Here is a 21,273-nt window from a genome sequence, read left to right as displayed (position 1 = left end):
TTACGGATGATGCTCCCAACAGTGGAGACAGGTAGGCCCAACTCCTTGGAAAGGGTTTTGTACCCCTTGCCAGCCTTGTGACCCTCCACAATCTTGTCTCTGATGGCCTTGGAATGCTCCTTTGTCTTTCCCATGTTGACCATGTCTGAGTGCTGTTCACAAGTTTGGGGAGGGTCTTAAATAGTCAGAAAAGGCTGGCAAAAGAGATCTTTAATCCACACATGTGAAGTTCATTATTCTTGGTGCCTGAACTACTTCTTAATACTTTAGGGAGACCAAACAGAATTCTTGAGGTTTGAGGGGTTGAATAATAAATGACACTCTGAATTAACTTTTTACGTTTTAAAAAAAAAAACAAAAACAAAATTTGCTGCAGTGCATTTCCTACTTCCAGGCTGATCTACAGTACAAATGTCACAATGCCAAGTTAATTCCGCATGTGTCAACCAGCTAAATCCGCAGGGGGTTGAATACTACTTGTAGGCACTGTATATATATATATATATATATATATATATATATATATATATATATATATACACATTGTGGTGGATCGGCTCACTTGGTTGAACATAGAGGTAAGAGGTATACCGGAACACAGTCTCTTTAAATTCTTCCCAGATTTATTAGACAGCATAAACCATGGGAAGTAAAACAAACACGAACAAAATAGGAAAGCAAATCAGAGTGGTGATACCAAACACAGTCCTTGTGGTAGTGGGGATCCTCCCGCTCAGAGTCCAGCAAACACAGGGTTCAGATTAGCACAGAACACACAAGCTCCTCTCAAGACACTGAACCCTTAATGCCTCAGCAGGCTGAGTTTTCAAACAACAGACCACACCCTGGGGTGGAGATATAAAGAACAACCTCCCGTTCGCTATATGGTTGTTCTCATAAAAACACTCCCTTCTACAAATGGTGGTTTAACCCAACAGCACATAACATGCTCGAGGACACTTAACGGTTTTAATTCACTGAAGCTGATAGCTTCAGTGAAACTTATCTCCCCTCCAGCAATTTACCAGTGACTTTGTCACAATATATATATAATTCCTCACATGAATAATGATATAATGGTGCGTGTGTGTATGTATATGTATGTATGTATGTACAGTATGTATGTATGACATGAACAGTCTATAATTTTAAGGGTAAGTTAATTTTAACATTGAGAGATAGAATATCCCCAAAAAAATCAAAGAAAATGACATTGTATAAATTAGATACCGTAATCTTTTTGCATCTTGCAGTGAGAAATAAGTATTTGATCCCCTACAAACCATTATGAGTTCTGGCTCCTACAGACCAGTTAGACGCTCCTAATCAACTCGTTACCTGCATTAAAGACAGATGTCTTACATAGTCACGTGTATAAAAGATTCCTGTCCACAGACTCAATTAATCAGTCAGACTCTAACCTCTACAACATGGGCAAGACCAAAGAGCTTTCTAAGGATGTCAGGGACAAGATCATAGACCTGCACAAAGCTGGAATGGGCTACAAAACCATAAGTAAGATGCTGCGTGAGAAGGAGACAACTGTTGGTGCAATAGTAAGAAAATGGAAGAAATTAAAAATGACTGTCAATTGACAACGATCTGGGGCACCAAGCAAAATCTCACCTCGTGGGGTATTCTTGATCATGAGGAAAGTGAGCGATCAGCCTAAAACTACACGGGAGGAACTTGTTAATGATCTCAAGGCAGCTGGGACCAGAGTCACCAACAAAACCATTGGTAACACATTACGCCTTACAGGTTTAAAATCCTGCAGTGCCCGCAAGGTCCCCCTGCTCAAGAATGCACATGTGCAGGCCCGTCTGAAGTTTGCCAATGAGCACCTGGATGATTCTGTGAATTATTGGGAAAAGGTGCTGTGGTCAGATGAGACAAAAATTGAGCTCTTTGGCATTAACTCAATTTGCCGTGTTTGGAGGAAGAAGAACGGTCATCCCAACCGTGAAGCATGGTGGGGGAAACATTATACTTTGGGGGTGCTTTTCTGCAAAGGGGACATGACGACTGCACCATACTGAAGGGAAGATGGATGGGGTCATGTATCGCGAGGTTTGTGGCCAACAACCTCCTTCCCTCAGTAAGAGCAATGAAGATGGGTCGTGGCTGGGTCTTCCAGCAAGACAATGACTCAAAACATACAACCAAGGCAACAAAGGAGTGGCTCAAAAAGAAGCACAGTAAGGTCATGGAGTGGCCTAGCCAGTCTCCAGACCTTAATCCCATAGAAAACTTATGGAGGGAGTTGAAGCTCCGAGTTGCCAAGCGAGAGCCTCAAAATCTTAATGATTTACATATGATCTGCAAATTGGAGTGGACCAAGCCAGTCTCCAGACCTTAATCCCATAGAAAACTTATGGAGGGAGTTGAAACTCCGAGTTGCCAAGCGACAGCCTCAAAATCTTAATGATTTACAGATGATCTGCAAAGTGGAGTGGACCAAGCCAGTCTCCAGACCTTAATCCCATAGAAAACTTATGGAGGGAGTTGACGCTCCGAGTTGAAAAGCGACAGCCTCAAAATCTTAATGATTTACAGATGATCTGCAAAGTGGAGTGGACCAAAATTCCTCCTGACATGTGAGCAACCCTGATCATCAACTACAAAAAACGTCTGACTGCTGTTCTTGCCAACAAGGGTTTTGCCACCAAGTATTAACTGTTGTTTGCAAGAGGGATCAAATAATTATTTCTCACTGCAAAATGCAAAAACATTTATCTAATTCATACAATGTGATTTTCTTGATTTGTTTTTGGATATTCTATCTCTCAATGTTAAAATTAACCAACCCTTAAAATTATAGACTGTTCATGTCTTTGTCAGTGGGCAAACTTACAAAAGCAGGAAGGGATCAAATACTTATTGCCCCAAACATACAATATATATATACAGTAGAGACCAAAAGTTTGGACACACCTCATTTAAAGATTTTTCTGCATTTTCATGACTATGGAAATTGTACATTCACACTGAAGGCATCAAAACTATGAATTACCACATGTGGAATTATATACTTAACAAAAAAGTGTGAAACAACTGAAAATATGTCTCATATTCTAGGTTCTTCAAAGTAGCCACCTTTTGCTTTGATGACTACTTTGCACACTCTTGGCATTCTCTTGATGATCTTCAAGAGGTAGTCACCGGAAATGGTTTTCACTTCACAGGTGTGCCCTGTCAGGTTTAATAAGTGGGATTTCTTGTCTTATAAATGGGCTTGGGACCATCAGTCGTGTTGTGCAGAAGTCTGGTGAATACACAGCTGTCCTACTGAATAGACTGTTAGAATTTGCATTATGGCAAGAAAAAAAGCAGCTAAGTAAAGAAAAACGAGTGGCCATCATTACTTTAAGAAATGAAGGTCAGTCAGTGCGAAAGATTGGGAAAACTTTGAAAGTGTCCCCAAGTGCAGTTGCAAAAACCATCAAGCGCTACAGAGAAACTGGCTCACATGAGGACCGCCCCAGGAAAGGAAGACCAAGAGTCACCTCTGCTTCTGAGGATAAGTTTATCCGAGTCACCAGCCTCAGAAATCGCAGGTTAACAGCAGCTCAGATAAGAGACCAGGTCAATGCCACACAGAGTTCTAGCAGCAGACACATCTCTACAACAACTGTTAAGAGGAGACTTTGTGCAGCAGGCCTTCATGGTAAAATAGCTGCTAGGAAACCACTGCTCAGGACAGGCAACAAGCAGAAGAGACTTGTTTGGGCTAAAGAACACAAGGAATGGACACATTAGACCAGTGGAAATCTGTGCTTTGGTCTGATGAGTCCAAATTTGAGATCTTTGCTTCCAACCACCGTGTCTTTGTGTGACGCAGAAAAGGTGAACGGATGGACTCTACATGCCTGGTTCCCACCGTGAAGCATGGAGGAGGAGGTGTGATGGTGTGGGGGTGCTTTGCTGGTGACAATGTTGGAGATTTATTCAAAATTGAAGGCATACAGAACCAGCATGGCTACCACAGCATCTTGCAGCGGCATGCTATTCCATCTGGTTTGCGTTTAGTTGGACCATCATTTATTTTCAACAGGACAATGACCCCAAACACACCTCCAGGCTGTGTAAGGGCTATTTGACTAAGAAGGAGAGTGATGGGGTGCTATGCCAGATGACCTGGCCTCCACAGTCACCAGACCTGAACCCAATCGAGATGGTTTGGGGGGAGCTGGACCACAGAGTGAAGGCAAAAGGGCCAACAAGTGCTAAGCATCTCTGGGAACTCCTTCAAGATTGTTGGAAGACCATTTCCGGTGACTACCTCTTGAAGCTCATCAAGAGAATGCCAAGAGTGTGCAAAGCAGTCATCAAAGCAAAAGGTGGCTACTTTGAAGAACCTAGAATATAAGACATATTTTCAGTTGTTTCACACTTTTTTGTTAAGTATATAATTCCACATGTGTTAATTCATAGTTTTGATGCCTTCAGTGTGAATGTAAAATTTCCATAGTCAAGAAAATACAGAAAAATCTTTAAATGAGAAGGTGTGTCCAAACTTTTGGTCTGTACTGTATACAGTTATATGAAAAAGTTTGGGCACCGTTCTTAATCTTAAGCTAAATGTTTTATAAAAATTGGTGTTTTTGCAACAGCTATTTCAGTTTGATATATGTAATAACTGTTGGACACAGTAATGTTTCTGCCTTGAAATGAGGTTTATTGTACTAACAGAAAATGTGCAATCTGCATTCAAACAAAATTTGACAGGTGCATAAGTATGGGCACCCTTATCATTTTCTTGTTTTAAATACTCCTACCTACTTTTTACGGACTTACTAAAGCACTTTTTTTGGTTTTGTAACCTCACTGAGCTTTGAACTTCATAGCCAGATGTATGCAATCATGAGAAAAGCTACTTAAAGTGGCCACTTGCAAGTTGTTCTCCTGTTTGAATCTCCTCTGAAGAGTGGCATCATGGGCTCCTCAAAAAAACTGTCAAATGATCTGAAAACAAAGATTATTCAACATAGTTGTTCAGGGGAAGGATACAAAAAGCTGTCTCAGAGATTTAACCTGTCAGTTTCCACTGTGAGGAACATAGTAAGGAAATGGAAGAACACAGGGACAGTTCTTGTTAAAGCCAGAAGTGGCAGGCAAAGAAAAACATTTGAAAGGCAGAGAAGAAGAATGGTGAGATCAGTCAAGGACAATCCTCAGACCACCTCCAGAGAGCTGCAGCATCAACTTGCTGCAGATGGTGTCACTGTGCATCGGTCAACTATACAACGCACTTTGCACAAGGAGAAGCTGTATGGAAGAGTGATGAGAAAGAAGCCGTTTCTGCAAGCACGCCACAAACAGAGTCGGCTGAGGTATGCAAAAGCACATTTGGAGAAGCCAATTTCTTTTTGGAAGAAGGTTCCTGTGGACTGATGAAACCAAGATTGAGTTGTTTGGTCATACAAAAAGGCGTTATGCATGGCGGCAAAAAAACACAGCATTCCAAGAAAAACACTTGCTACCCACAGTAAAATTTGGTGGAGGTTCCATCATGCTTTGGGGCTGTGTGGCCAATGCCGGCACCGGGAATCTTGTTAAAGTTGAGGGACGCATGGATTCCACTCAGTATCAGCAGATTCTTGACAATAATGTTCAAGAATCAGTGATAAAGTTGAAGTTACGCAGGGGATGGATCTTTCAGCAAGACAATGATCCAAAACACCGCTCCAAATCTACTCAGGCATTCATGCAGAGGAACAATTACAATGTTCTGGAATGGCCATCCCAGTCCCCAGACCTGAATATCATTGAACATCTGTGGGATCATTTGAAGAGGGCTGTCCATGCTCGGCAACCATCAAACTTAAGTGAACTGGAATTGTTTTGTAAAGAGGAATGGTCAAAAATACCTTCATTCAGGATCCAGGAACTCATTAAAAGCTACAGGAAGCGACTAGAGGCTGTTATTGTTGCAAAAGGAGGATCTACCAAATATTAATGTCACTTTTCTGGTGAGGTGCCCATACTTATGCACCTGTCAAATTTTGTTTGAATGCAGATTGGACATTTTCTGTTAGTACAATAAACCTCATTTCAAGGCAGAAACATTACCGTGTCCAACAGTTATTACATATATCAAACTGAAATAGCTGTTGCAAAAACACCAATTTTTATAAAACAATAAGCTTAAGATTAATAGGGGTGTCCAAACTTTTTCATATAACTGTATATATTTATTAGAGGGGAAAATAAGTATTTGATACACTGATGATTTTGCAAGTTTTTCCCACCTACAAAGGATGGAGAGGTCTGTAATTATTATCGTAGGTACACTTCAACTCTGAGAGACAGAATCTAAGAAAAATCCAGAACGCCATGACCCATCTTTAATGCTCTTACAGAGGGAAGGGTGTTGGCCAAAATCTCGTAATACATGACCCCATCCATCCTCCCCTTCAATACGATTCAGTCTTCCTTTTACCTATGCCAAAAAGCACCAAAGAATACCCCCAAAGTATGATGTTTTCCCTACCATGCTTCACGCTTGGGACATGTGCTGACATGAGCAGGGGGACCTTATGTGCCCCGCAGTATTTTAATCCATGACAGTCTAATGTTACTAAAGGTAATGTTTGAGACTCTGGTCCCAGCTCTCTTCAGGTCATTGATCAGGTCCTCCGGTGTAGTTCTTGATTGATTCCTGACCTCTCTCAGAATAATCCTTACCCCACGAAGCGAGATGTTGCATGGAGCCCACACACAGGAAGATTTGTGTTTCTTCCATTTTCTAATAATTGTGCCAACAGTTGTTGCTTTCTCACCAAGCTGCTTGCTCTATAGCCCATCCCAGCCTTGTGGAGGTCTTTTAATTTTGTCCCTGGTGTCCTTAGACAGCTCTTTGGTCTAGGCCGTGGTAGAGAGGTATGAGTTTGATTGATTGTGTGGACAGGTGTCTCTTATACAGGTAACGAGTTCAAACAGGTGCAATCAATACAGGTAATAAGTGCAGAGTAGGATGGCTTCTAAAAGAAAAACTAACAGGTCTGTGAGAGCCAGAACCCTTGCTGGTTGGAAGGTAAACAAATACTTACTTTATGTAATAAAATGCAATTTAATTATTTAGAAGTCATACAATGTAATTTTTTCTTTTTTGATTCTGTCTCTCACAGTTGAAGTGTACGTGTAATAAAAATTACAGACCTCTCCATTCTTTGTAGGTGGGAAAACTTGCAAAATCGGCAGTGCATCAAATACTTATTTTCCTCACTGTATATTTAAACAGCAGCACTCCAACATCCAAACATACAAGTTATTTAATGACCCATGCTGCTTATTTATTGTAGAAAAATTAAAATATAGATGCACTGGTCACCATGGGACATCCACCAAACACAAAGACGAACGCGTTTCAGCTAGAAGGGTTAATCATGGTATGTGAATGAGACAATATTTCTCTGTTATATACATACAAGTTCAGATAAACCCACAGAGATCTGGGTATATCAATTAATCACACCTGAAAATTAACTCTGAAGGTGATGGTCACAATGGTAACTCACAAACCCATATTAATGAAAGAAACAGGAAACATAAAAACCACATAAAAACATAATATAATGAAACATATACATTGAATATATACAAAGAAAAATAAAAACAAGAAACCCCATTGATCAATTATATTGTAATATTAAGTCCTGGCGGGTATTCAGACCATGGTAAAATGTTTTAAATGTGAACTACAATATGTTGGTTGCACAATGGAACCTCTCAAAAAGTGTATTCGGAGGCACCTATCAGATGCTATCAATCCCACTGCATGCAACATATCAGCGGTGTCTAAACATTTTTCACATATTCATAGAGAAGATGTTAGTTTCATGAGATTTTCTGATATAGAAAAAGTTTACAAACCAATAAGAGGGATGATTTAAAAAGAAAGATCTTAAACAGAGAAACTTTTTGGATATTTAAGCTAGATACCAGAGTTCCCCATGGTCTGAATACACGCCAGGACTTAAAGGGAATCTGTCACCCTCTGGGAGATTTGAGACCTCTAATATGGGCATGCAGGTTATAGAAAAGTAAATCTTACATACCTGTATGGCTCATAGTAGAGGTCGGCTTGCAGAGAAATGTAGTTTTACAAAATCTGTTTTCACATGTTTGGCATCCCTTGGACGCCAAGAAATCCAAAGCCTATCTGATTAGTAAGCCCAGAAAGTCTGTTTATTTAGCATGTCCCCCCCCCCCTGCATGTCACAGGGCCCTGTGACGTGCCTTCGTCTCACTCACTTCCCGCGCATGCGCAGAGCATCAGGAGTGCTGTAACATCCCTGGCGGCGTGCTGGCATGGCTTACCATCTCCCATCATGCAAGACCGCCAACTTACCTACCAGTCCAGGCTGCGCACTATGCTCCTCTACTTGCTGTGTGCGTCCCCAGCCTATTGCTGTGAGTCACGGGATACTTAAGCCACCTCCAACCAGTGGGAGGTGCCTGAGCAACACTTTCTTACAGTGTGTTCTGTGCAACTGTGAGTTTCCAGGTCCTGTTCTGAATCTTGCCTGTTTCTGCCACCCTGCGGGCTGAGTACCCAGGCCCGTACCTGTGTCCTGTATCTTTCCTGTTCTTCCACCCTGGGGGCTGAGTACAGAGGCCCGTTACCTGTATCTGTGACTTCTATTCTGTTTCCGCAACCCTGGGGGCTGAGTACTCAGGCCCATACCTGTATCTTGTTCCTGTACCTTGTTCCTGTTTGAACTGTGTCCTAGCCCGTTACCTTTTTGTCTCTATGTCCGATCCTTCCCTTTTCCTGCAGTGTCTGAACCAGCACCTAACTCCAACTCGTTGTCTCTGTACTTCTGTTTGTGAGGTCTGTGTCCAGTTGCTACTTCATAGCAAGTACTTTGTGTGTATCTGGTTCTGCTTGTCCCGTTTCCCTGCCTCCGTATCTACCTCCTGTGTTCTAGCTATCTTCCTGTGTTTTCCCGTCCTGTCTGTTCCATGTGAACAGAGCCCTATCTTGTCTGTCCGCACCTGCGGTTCTGCTCTGCCCTGTTCCGCTTCCCATCCTCACCTGCGGCTCTGTTCTGCCCTGCTCCGCTTCCCGTCCGCACCTGCAGTCATGCTCCGCTTCCCGTCCACACCTGTGGCCCTGCTCCGCTCCACTTTTCGTCCGCACCTGCGGCTCTGCTCTGCTCCGCTTTCCGTCGGCACCTGCGGCTCAGCCCTGCTCCGCTTCCCGTCCACGCCTGCGGCTCTGCCCTGCTTCTTTTCCCGTCCGCACCCGCGGCTCTGCCCTGCTCCGCTTCCCGTCCGCACCTGCGGCTCTGCCCTGCTCCACTTTCCGTCTGCACCTGCGGCTCTGCTCCGCTTCCCATCCGCACCTGTGGCCCTGCTCCGCTCCACTTCCCGTCCGCACCTGCGGCTCTGCTCTGCTCCGCTTTCCGTCGGCACCTGCGGCTCAGCCCTGCTCCGCTTCCCGTCCACACCTGCGGCTCTGCCCTGCTCCACTTCCCGTCTGCACCTGCGGCTCTGCTCCGCTTCCCATCCGCACCTGCGGCCCTGCTCCACTCCACTTCCCGTCTGCACCTGCGGCCCTGCTCCGCTCCACTTCCTGTCGGCACCTGCGGCTCTGCTCTGCCCTGCTCCGCTTCCCGTCCGCACCTGCGGTCGGTGCTCCGCTTCCCGTCCGCACCTGCGGCCCTGCTCTGCTTCCCATCTGCACATGCGGCCCTGCTCCGCTCCACTTCCCGTCTGCACCTGCGGCTCTGCTCCGCTTCCCGTCTGCACCTGTGACTCTGCTCTGCCCTGCTTCGCTTCCCGTCTGCACCTGCGGCTCTGCTCTGCCCTGCTCCATTTCCGGTCTGCATCTGCGGCTCTGCCCTGCACCTGCGGCTCTGTCCTGCTCCACTTCGCGTCCGCACCTGTGGGTCTGCTCTGCTTCCTGTCCGCACCTGTGGCTCTGCTCTGCTAAGCTTCCCGTCCGCACCTGCGGTTCTGCTCTTGTATCCCAATCTGTACTGGTCCCTATCCAGCCTTCTTACCTACCTGTCAGTACCCGCCTGTCTGTATACCAGCCATGCCTGCCACTACCCGCCTGTCTGTATACCAGCCGTGCCTGCCAGTATCCGCCTGTCTGTATACCAGCCAAACCTGCTCGTTCCTTTATTCCCCAGTGTGGGTCAACAGCTTTGTCACCGGGGTCTGACCTGGAGTAGCACCTGGGCCACCTCCCTCGTCCCTCCTCGGACCACGGAGTTGATTAAGCCGCCGTGCGTCCGTGGTCGGATTTGACGAGGCCCCTATTCATGCCCCTCCAGGCACTCCTCAGTTTGTGGCCCAGTGGGACTACAAACCACTCTCACGCCAAACGGTCCGGGCGTGAGCGTAACAAGCGCATTATTTTTCTCCCGGTCCCGTTGCTGTCTGCAGTGTTTTAATGCGCAACACACTGGGGAGTCACAGACAGTAACCTGTGGATGTGTGCTTGAAAGGAAAATTGTGAATTATTTAAGGGACAAGGCCTCTGCAGCAGACAGACTTTACAAAGAGAATCAAAGAATCAGATAGACTCTTCAGGACAGTAGTTTGGTAGTATGGCTCCATCCAGAGAGACAGATTTGGATTCTACAGGATTCCTGCCTAAGGGCACACTGCCCTGGCTGGAAGGATAGGTCTGCTCCATTGAGAACCCATGGATACATTTGGGGAAACCAGGTTGGGACAATGAGGTCACCTGGCCCCATGGATATGTTGTCTAGGGTTACCAGGTGGGACCCTCTGGTTGCCTGGAACCCATGGAGACATTCAAAGAAGCCAGATTAGGACCAGCCAGTCATCTGGCCCCATGAAAACTCTCGGAGAAGCCAGGACGGGACCCTCGTGTCTCCTGGCCTTGTACCTCGATGGACGGTCAGCTTCCAAAGCTTACTGCTACCTCCTCCCTGTGGGGGCCTGCTGGTTGAGGTGGTTGGCTCTGAAAGTCCCGACATTGCAGCTGCTCTATTCCCGGCGAGCCAGCGGAAGGGTGAGACTATCATTTTGTACCATCTTGGCTATTTGCTGGGACTGTTCCATGTGTTTATGGTCTGTTTGGTGGTTTAATAAAATTTTGCCACAGTGTTTTACCCTCACCCTGTGTTGTCTGAGTAGTACTACGCTCACACAAGACCCCTGGTCTTCACACCATTACTCTGTGCCCTTGGTAGATGTGCACTTTTAAAACACGACAATGACCCAAAACACACATCTGTTTAATTTCTGAAGAAGAACAGGGTGAAAGTGATTCACAGGCCAAGTAAATCTCCTGATCTAAACTCAACTGTAACACCTATGGGGAATTCTAAAGAGACAAGGTGAGCATCACTCTCCATTGAGCATCTAAGATCTTAAAGTGATAGTTCTTGAATAATTGACAAGGATGGATGTCGAAATAAGTCACCAACTTGTTCATTCCATGCTTAGAAGACTTGGTGCTGTCCTTAAAAATCATGGAGGTCATACAAAATACTAGATGTTGTAGTTTTTATGTGAGGTGTATTCACATTTCTATCAACTAATTTGAGTAAAAATAAAGTTATATTATTAACCTTACTTCTATGTTATGTGTTAAAAAATGTTCTATGAAATGCTATCATGTCAAAAATATTCTTATAATCAGTGAGATATTGATTAAAATCTTATTTTTCAAATGACATTTACTTATTTATCTATAACGCTGTATATACTTAAGATAGTAAGGAGCAACGTCCAGTTTAAGATTAGTAATATTGTTGTCAGTTAAATCATGGTATCTCATGAGTACTTCCATCTCAATTACATTCTTTTATGCTGTTATATTATTTTATGGTGTTTTTCCATCAAATTTAATCTAGAGCGTAAGATGATGATCCAAGGCAAGAAGAAGGCAAAATCCCCTTATGGTAAAAACGAATTGTCCCATAATAGGGAAAAAAGTTCCTTTATGACTTCGTATATGTCAATCAGACTAGTTCTCTGGATCAATGTTCCATCGCAGAGTATATTAATCATAACCTGTAATATTATATTTATCAAGAAAAGAATGTAAGTCCTCTTTGAACTTAATCTCTGGTGAAGGTAACCATCTGTATAAATAGAATTTACCAAATGATAAAACTGCATGGAATGTATCACAGAAATTCTCCACAGAGTAAAACACAGAAGCTTCTATAACAATTGATGAAGATGACATGACCGCTACTGTTACTATTATAATGAAAGATTATAAATTACTCACTCTTACTGCACAGTAATAATATAGTTGCTAATTTAGATGAAAACAGAGGAAAGAACAATCACAGTGTTACCACAGCCGACAGAGATGGTACTGGTTCTAGCTGCCTGTATAATGTTCTACTAATCCATCATGGGATTGATAACATAGGTGAAGAAATGCAGGGTGAATTCTGAGATTCAAAATGGAGGAGGAGAAGCTAATAGGAGGATGAACTACATTGATGAACGCCAAGTACACCACATAACAGAAAAATAATCAGGTTGTTGGACTTCCTTTTTAATCTACAGTCCTTTGTCAAACTAGTCAAATAACTCATGGGGGAATGTAAAACTTCATGCAAAACAGCCAAAGGACACACAGAGGAATAAGTCATTTAAACATAGTGATTTCTTCAAGTGTTAATAATATAATCAAAAGGTCCAGTCAAAATAAAAACAAAATAGGATATGTTTTAATGGGCAGGTTTAATTTTATATGACACACATTTTCCGAATACTTACTGATTTGAGACTTTTCTCCAGGATGTGCCACGTTGGTTCCATCACTTCAAACATCATGTAATACTGAATGTTTTGTACAAAATTTAACATCCTCTGACGAAGAGTAAATGCCCCTGCAAACCTGAAAAAAAAAACGAGACAAGAAAGTCAATAAGAAATCACAAGTGCCCAAGACTTAAAGGGATATATTGATAGTGATAAGATATCATTAAATAAATTATAACAGTAGTGTGGAGCCGGCCAACATAAGATCCACTGAAAATATATGTGAACATGTTGTCTTTACGGGGGAAACCACCTGAAAAACCTATCAAAAACGTGCAAAAGCTATTCTATAGAAAAAGAGCATGTGGTTAATATGTTCATGATTTTAAACGTCTTTTAACCACTTTGGTTTTCAAGCGGTTGAAATAAGTAAAATGTTATTTCTTTTGTCCTTGACTGTGCTTTTGTCCTGATGAAGAGGTTTGTAAACCTTGAAATGAATCACCACATTCCTCATTCTATTGCATCATGTCCTTTCTTCTGGCATTTTCCAATCGGAAGATGCACTGAACTTTACAAAACAAGTCAATGGGAAAGTTCAAAAGATGCCCAGAAGACGACAGGACTTTTCTGAATCATTTTGACATTTTACTTGCTTAAAAAACAGTTAGCAGTTTCTTCATTTGTCAATGGAGTGTAAATAACAACAACAAAAAAACTTCACAAAAACCATGGTAAGACCCTCCAAAAAAACACCCAGAAAACAGAAAAAATGCCACAAAAGATGTTTCAGGAGAAGAAATGCCATAGGTTACCGGAAGTCTCTTTTGCTTGAAAACACAGCAGGTTCACCTAAGTTTATAAGGTGATGTGTGCACATACCGTCATGACTGAAAGTGTTGGCAACCTTGAAATAGTTCCAGAAAATGAAGCATTTCTCCCAAAAAAATATTGCAAATACATGTTTTGTTATACACATATCCACTTCCTTTGTGTGCATTGGAGCAACACAAAAAAAAGAAGAAAGGCAAATTGGATATAAATTCGCACAAAATCACAAAACAAAAATAGGCAGGACAAAATGTTTTTCCAGCATTCCTCACATGTATTAAATCTGTCAAACAGTTGCAAATCATGTTCACGGAGCGACGAAAACTTAAAGGGGTATTCCCATCTCCAAGATCCTATCCCAATACGTAGTAGGTTCTCTTCACCTCATTTCAGATTACCTCACAGCGTGCTTCTGGAATTCTACATAGCTAAAGGTTCACCCTTATATATGTCTCTGTTACAAGGTCATGCTCCACCAGCTGCATACACCCCAGCAACTCCAAGAACAGGTCATGATTATGCTGCAGCAGTTCTCGATACTGTTGCTTCTGGGCTGGCGATAGAGTCTCCTCAATCGAGACATCCTCCACTTTGGCCTGGGGATGGGCTCCCAGGTAAGGAGCCTCCAGCGACTCCTGATCTCACCATGGCTTGAACAAGTTCATGTGGTATACTTAGTGAGGCTTCCTTCATCTTGGCTGGTGAACCTTGTAATTAACCTTGCCCAGTTTTTCTACCAACTTGTATGGGCCTTGCCACTTGGCCAGGAACTTGCTCTCGACCATGGTGATAAGTACCAATACACCGTCTCCAGGCTTGCTAATCGGATACAATACCTTGCCTGTGCCTCGAGGAGATGCACCTGCACAATCAGCATCAATTTTGCCATGCTCTCCTGCATCTGGGCAACATGCAATATGATGATCTAGTGGGATGTGACCTTGGTTTCCCAGATTTACTTGGCGATATCTAGAAGCCTTCGCGGATGTTGACCATACCGTACAGGAGCTCGAATGGAGAGAAGCCAGTGGAGGGTGTCATGCAAGGTGTAGGAAAGACTAAGCATAACACAAAGGGAAAGAGGGAAAGGGGGAAAGAGGGAAAGGGGAAAAGGGGGCCCAGACTCTAGGGAAAGGGGAGAGTGGAGACCTCCTAGGCCAGTGATGGCGAACCTTTTAGAGACTGAGTGCCAAAACTGCAATCCAAAACCCACTTATTTATCGCCAAGTGCCAACACGGCAATTTAACCCAAATATTGAGGTTTTAGTTTAGAAAAAACAACTGAAACAAAGAGCAGGTGAGCGCAGTATAGAGCAGCCACAGGAAGGAGCAGGGGTCTGAGACTTCAGAAATAAAGAATGTGCTCACCTCCATCTTGGTATATGCCCCCATCCTTGTATATATGCTTTCCTCCCCCCATCCTTCTATATATGCTGCCCTCCCCCCATCCATGTAAATATGCTGCCCCCATCCTTGTATATATGCAGCCCTCCCCCAATCCTTGTATATATGCTGCCCTCCCCCAATCCATGTATATATGCTGCCCTCCCCCAATCCATGTATATATGCAGCTCTCTCCCAATCCATGTATACATGATGCCCTCCTCCAATCCATGTATATATGCAGCCCTCTCCCAATCCATGTATATATGCTCCCACCAGTCCATGTATATATGCTCCCTCCCCCAGTCCATTTATATATACAGTACAGACCAAAAGTTTGGACACACCTTCTCATTTAAAGATTTTTCCGTATTTTCATGACTATGAAAATTGTACATTCACACTGAAGGCATCAAAACTATGAATTACCACATGTGGAATTATATACTTAACAAAAAAGTGTGAAACAACTGAAAATATGTCTTATATTCTAGGTTCTTCAAAGTAGCCACCTTTTGCTTTGATGACTGCTTTGCACACTCTTGGTATTCTCTTGATGAGCTTCAAGAGGTAGTCACCGGAAATGGTTTTCACTTCACAGGTGTGCCCTGTCAGGTTTAATAAGTGGGATTTCTTGCCTTATAAATGGGGTTGGAACCATCAGTTGTGTTGTGCAGAAGTCTGGTGGATACACAGCTGATAGTCCTACTGAATAGACTGTTAGAATTTGTATTATGGCAAGAAAAAAGCAGCTAAGTAAAGAAAAACGAGTGGCCATCATTACTTTAACCCTAGAACGCGCAACCATAGAAATCTACACTTTCACATACCTGGGGACTTTTAGGCCTGTGTGCAAATAACATGGAGTAACTCAAATAGAAATACTTTTCAAAGTTTATTTGAGATGTGAATATTTCAAAACATTATAATTATGTGCATAAAACAAAAAAAAAGTAATTACACCGGCTTAAAACGCCCAATATATGCATTCTATATAATTCATATTCATATTCATATATATATATATATATATATATATATATATATATATATATATATATATATATATATATATATATATATAAAACGATTTTTTTGTCTCAAAATTTTTTATATAAAAGTTGTAGTAAACATGGTGCAGGAATATTTCTTTTCAAAAACTTTCCTTTTCAACTTTACTGATTACCCCAACAATTTTCACAGATTTTTTCGGAAGAATGTTCATTGCAGACATTTTGTCCACAAGTAGTACAGAAACGCTCAGATTTCCTTTCCTACTTTGCTGGACAAATATAACAGTGCTTTCTTTTTTTTTCTCTTGGCTCTGGATGTTCCTGAAAATGTATACCACATCGGATCATAGCTTACGTAATTTGCCTTGGCAAGCATTTCGTGCTGCTTCGCTCCATCATGGTAGGCATCAAAAGTTCATAGCAAAGTTCCGTCAAGACTAGACGTCTCTTGTCCTTCCTGTTGGCATGGAATTCTGGATGAGTTTCACTATAAACAATATAGAAATTGAGGGCTGACACATCAAGGATATTATAAAAAATGACTACAGGCCAACGTTTTGTCTGCCTCTTGCACGAATACTCTCCAATCATTTCATCCATCTTGTCCACACCTCCTTTTGTTTTATTATAATGCAGCATGATTTCAGGTTTCTGCTTCCTGTCATCGGTGTCAATACTTCCATCATGGTGCATTGTACTCAGTAATATCACGGATTTTTCTTTCTTTGCTTTATAAGATACCATTGTCTCTTGATTACAGAAACCAAAGACACTCTCATAAAAGTGGTCGCTTGGGATTGTGCTTCATGATTGGAGGAATTTCACGGTGGTTTGGCCTCATAGTACCAACAAGTGTGAGTTTTTTCTGAAGCAAAAATTTGCCCAGTTCCAGATTGGTAAAGTAGTTGTCCATTGTTATATTTTTTCCAGAATTGAAAATTGCTACTGCAAGTTTTTTTTACTATGTCAGAACATAGGTCTTTCTGGACTGGAGCATCAGCTTCTTTGCCACAGTAAATCACACCATTCATGCCATAATAGCTTGTAGAATCACACATCCAGAAAATTTTTATGCCATACTGGGCTGGTTTACTGGGCATATACTGAATGAATTTGCAATGTCCCCTAAAGGCAAGAAGTTGCTCATCCACTGTCACATTGTCATTAGAATGGTAAAGCTTTGTACAGTTTTTGATGAAAAGATTCCAGATGTAGCCAATAGGGGCTAATTTATCTGTTTCCAACCTCACAGGACGAGTTCTCTTATCATCAAAACAAAGGCTTCTCCGAATATTCTCAAATCTATTGACTGACATTGTAGCTTTGTAGTGTGGATCTGAAAAAGGGTTCAGAAATAATTCTCTGATTGGAACATCGTACGATTTTGTACACCCTGCCAGAAGAGTAAGGGCAATATAACCATATAGTTCCTCTTTTGTTATATTTTTCCATGTTTTTTTCCTTCCTGAAGCGATATATTTTCCTTCTAAGTAACAATACAGACAAAAAGACTGAGGATCACATGTAAACCAAGTACAGGCCTAAAAGGCCCCAGGTATGTGAATATGGGGTAGTCCCAAAAAAGAGTTGTTTTACCGAAATGCCTATAACATAAAAATATATGAACAACTGGAAATTACTAACAACTATATACCTGAGGAATACCTAGAGTTTCAAAATTCTAACTAAAGTAATCTTGCAGAAAATAGAAAACAAGTAACCTAGCAGGCCTGCAAGGCCCCAGGTATGCGTTCTAGGGTTAAGAAATGAAGGTCAGTGAGTCCGAAAAATTGGGAAAACTTTGAAAGTGTCCCCAAGTGCAGTTGCAAAAACCATCAAGCGCTACAAAGAAACTGGCTCACATGAGGACCGCCCCAGGAAAGGAAGGCCAAGAGTCACCTCTGCTTCTGAGGATAAGTTTATCCGAGTCACCAGCCTCAGAAATCGCAGCTCAGATTAGAGACCAGGTCAATGCCACACAGAGTTCTAGCAGCAGACACATCTCTACAACAACTGTTAAGAGGAGACTTTGTGCAGCAGGCCTTCATGGTAAAATACCTGCTAGGAAACCACTGCTAAGTACAGGCAACAAGCAGAAGAGACTTGTTTGGGCCAAAGAACACATGGAATGGACATTAGACCAGTGGAAATCTGTGCTTTGGTCTGAGGAGTCCAAATTTGAGATCTTTGGTTCCAACCACAGTGTCTTTGTGCGACGCAGAAAAGGTGAACGGATGGACTCTACATGACTGGTTCCCACCGTGAAGCATGGAGGAGGAGGTGTGATGGTGCTTTGCTGGTGACACTGTTGGGGATTTATTCAAAATTGAAGGCATACTGAACCAGCATGGCTACCACAGCATCTTGCAGCGGCATGCTATTCCATCCGGTTTGCGTTTAGTTGGACCATCATTTATTTTTTAACAGGACAATGACCCCAAACATACCTCCAGGCTGTGTAATGGCTATTTGACCAAGAAGGAGAGTGATGGGGTGCTACGCCAGGTGACCTGGCCTCCACAGTCACCAGACCTGAACCCAATCGAGATGGTTTGGGGTGAGCTGGACCGCAGAGTGAAGGCAAAAGGGCCAACAAGTGCTAAGCATCTCTGGGAACTCCTTCAAGATTGTTGGAAGACCATTTCCGGTGACTACCTCTTGAAGATCATCAAGAGAATGCCAAGAGTGTACAAAGCAGTCATCAAAGCAAAAGGTGGCTACTTTGAAGAACCTAGAATATAAGACATATTTTCAGTTGTTTCACACTTTTTTGTTAAGTATATAATTCCACATGTGTTAATTCATAGTTTTGATGCCTTCAGTGTGAATGTACAATTTCCATAGTCAAGAAAATACAGAAAAATCTTTAAATGAGAAGGTGTGTCCAAACTTTTGGTCTGTACTGTACTCCCTCCCCAATCCATGTATATATTCCCCCCCCCAGTCCATTTATATATACCCCCTCCCCAGTCCATGTATATATTCTCCCCTCCAGTCTATTTATATATACTCCCTCCCCCAGTCCATGTATATATGCTCCCACCAGCCTGCTAGCGCCGCTGTTCATCGCATATTACAAAAAAAAAAACATAATAAACACTCGTACTCACCTTCCTTTTTCTCCCGCGCAGCGTCCTCTCCTGTAGCCAGCAGCTGATTACAGCATCCTAGCGACGAGGGAGCATGAAGTCACTGCCATGCACCCAGTCGATTGTACGCTGACGTCAGCTGCTAGCAGCTGGCCTCTGATTGGCCAGCAGCGTGTATTGTGGCGCACGGGCCTAGCAAGTTCGTGCGCTGCAATACACCTCAGCTAGATGTGCGTCTGAGAAAGCACATCTAGCTGAAGTAGCGGTGCTGGCGTTGGCACTCGGCGGTCCCGATCCAGTAGCGCTAGTGCTTCGGTGATGGCGCGCGTGCCCACCGGGATAGCTCTGCGTGCCCCCTCTGGCACGCGTGCCATAGGTTCGCCAGCACAGTCCTAGGCTGACCTTATATCACCCTGTCTCCCTTAAACGTCCCTATATTGGTTCCGCACAAATCGCTGTACAGGAACCTCGCCCTGTCTTTCCCTGTGGTTTGGCTCTGGCTAGGGAAGGCTCTAGCTAGTCGATCCCCACTGACAACTAAAGACAAGGAGGGGGAACAAACAAGGGAAGCTAGCTTAGCTTTAGTCTACTTTAGAGAGATGAACACATGTCCTCTTACCACCAGAAAGGAAGAAGTACGGCACTTGCTTCAAACCTTCACAAGGGGTCATGTGAGTATCACAGACACCTCCCTCTAGCAAACAGCAGGTATTTATACACCCAGGCCAGGGTGTTAGTTAGCCAGAGGAAGGTAGCCGCTGGGTCCCTGAGAGACAGATTCTAAGAAGGTGTCTGTAATGCCAAAGATCTCCTGCAACCAACTGCACGGCGACTGTCTGTCACTTCTGACACCCCCATGACACTACCCCCTCTTCTATGAGTGGCCTCTGGACACTCAGGACCGGGTTTCTCAGGATAAGAGATGTGGAATGAACGAACCAAACCTGGGAGCGGTCACCTCTGATGCTGAAACCCACATCCTCTCCTCTGGACCATAACCCTTCCAGTGCACCAAGTATTGTAGAGAAAGACGGAGATGAGAATCTACAATCCTCGAAATCTGGAACTCCAGATTACCATCAACCGTTACTGGGGGCGATGGTAGAGATGAGGACAGAATAGATTCCACATATTTCTTGAGTAAGGACCTGTGGAACACGATGTGAACCTTAAGGGCCTGAGGAAGTTCAAGACAAAACGCTGCTGGGTTAATGACGGTGGTTATTTTATAGGGACCAATAAACCTAGGTCCCAGCTTCCAAGAAGGAACTTTCAATCTTATATTCCTGGTAGACAACCACACAAAGTCATTCACATTCAGGTCCGGATCCGGAAAGCATCAGCCATACGTTTATACCTGTCTCCCATGATCTATAAATTACTCAGAATGCCCCCACCACATTGAGTATAGAGACGAAGCAAACTGTTCCTCCTCAGAAACTCCCGAAGCTCCTCCCCCACTAAAGGTACCAAACTATGGGTGGTAACCGTATGCACCGAAGAATGGTGACCTGCCAGTGGATTCTTGATGATTATTAATGGCAAACTCTGCCACCAGTAAGTAGGATCTTCCTGCTTTTCAGGGATGAAACACCTGAGGTAGGTCTCCATATTCTGATTGACAAGCTTAGTTTATCCATTTGACTGAGGGTGGAAGGCACAGGAAAAGTACAGCTGCACACCCAGTCGAGAACAGAATGCCTTCCAGAACTGGGAAAAAAATTGGGTCCCTGATCTGACACCACATTGGAGGGAACCCCGTGAAGCTTTACAATCTCATTTATGAACACCTAAGCAAGTGTCTTGGCATTTGGAAGTGAACCATTTTACTGAACCTATCTACAACCACCAAAACCAGTTTTACCTGCAGAAACAGGTAGGTCAGTAATAAAATCCATGGACAAGTGTGTCCAAGACCTACTAGAGATACGTAGCGGAAGAAGAGTACCAGATGGATGAGTATGTGAAACCTTAGAACGCCCGCAAATACGTGTTCAATCACATCCCGATGCAACCCCGGCCACCAAAAACGACAAAAGAGGAGGTCTGTGGTTGCCTTACCACCTGGATGCCCAGCAAGCAGTGAGTTATGATGATCCTTAATTACTTTACTATACTTTGGTTGGTTCCTATGTTTCATACTGCCTGTGATCGACCACCTTGATTGGCTGCACTACACAATGTGATAAGATTGCTGCAGGGCATTATAGTGAAGCCCACGCTACAACGCCAACATTGAATTTGTAGGA

General features: G+C 43.2%; 1 protein-coding gene across 3 annotated transcripts in view; it reads right to left on the bottom strand.

The window, feature by feature from the left end:
* The window catches only part of TUBGCP2 (tubulin gamma complex component 2), a 348,385-nt gene that overhangs the window by 47,853 nt on the left and 279,259 nt on the right, over positions 1–21,273 (bottom strand). For all 3 annotated transcript variants that reach the window (XM_073686175.1, XM_073686172.1, XM_073686173.1), the window contains exon 14: positions 12,724–12,844. In XM_073686175.1, the coding sequence (XP_073542276.1) occupies positions 12,724–12,844 (121 nt within the window). The remainder of the gene's footprint in view (positions 1–12,723; positions 12,845–21,273) is intronic.

Source organism: Phyllobates terribilis, unplaced genomic scaffold (assembly GCF_046119375.1).
Source record: "Phyllobates terribilis strain yellow unplaced genomic scaffold, ASM4611937v1 Scaffold_5__5_contigs__length_657084704, whole genome shotgun sequence".
NCBI lineage: Eukaryota > Metazoa > Chordata > Amphibia > Anura > Dendrobatidae > Phyllobates > Phyllobates terribilis.
This window is presented reverse-complemented; position numbering and strand designations above follow the sequence as displayed.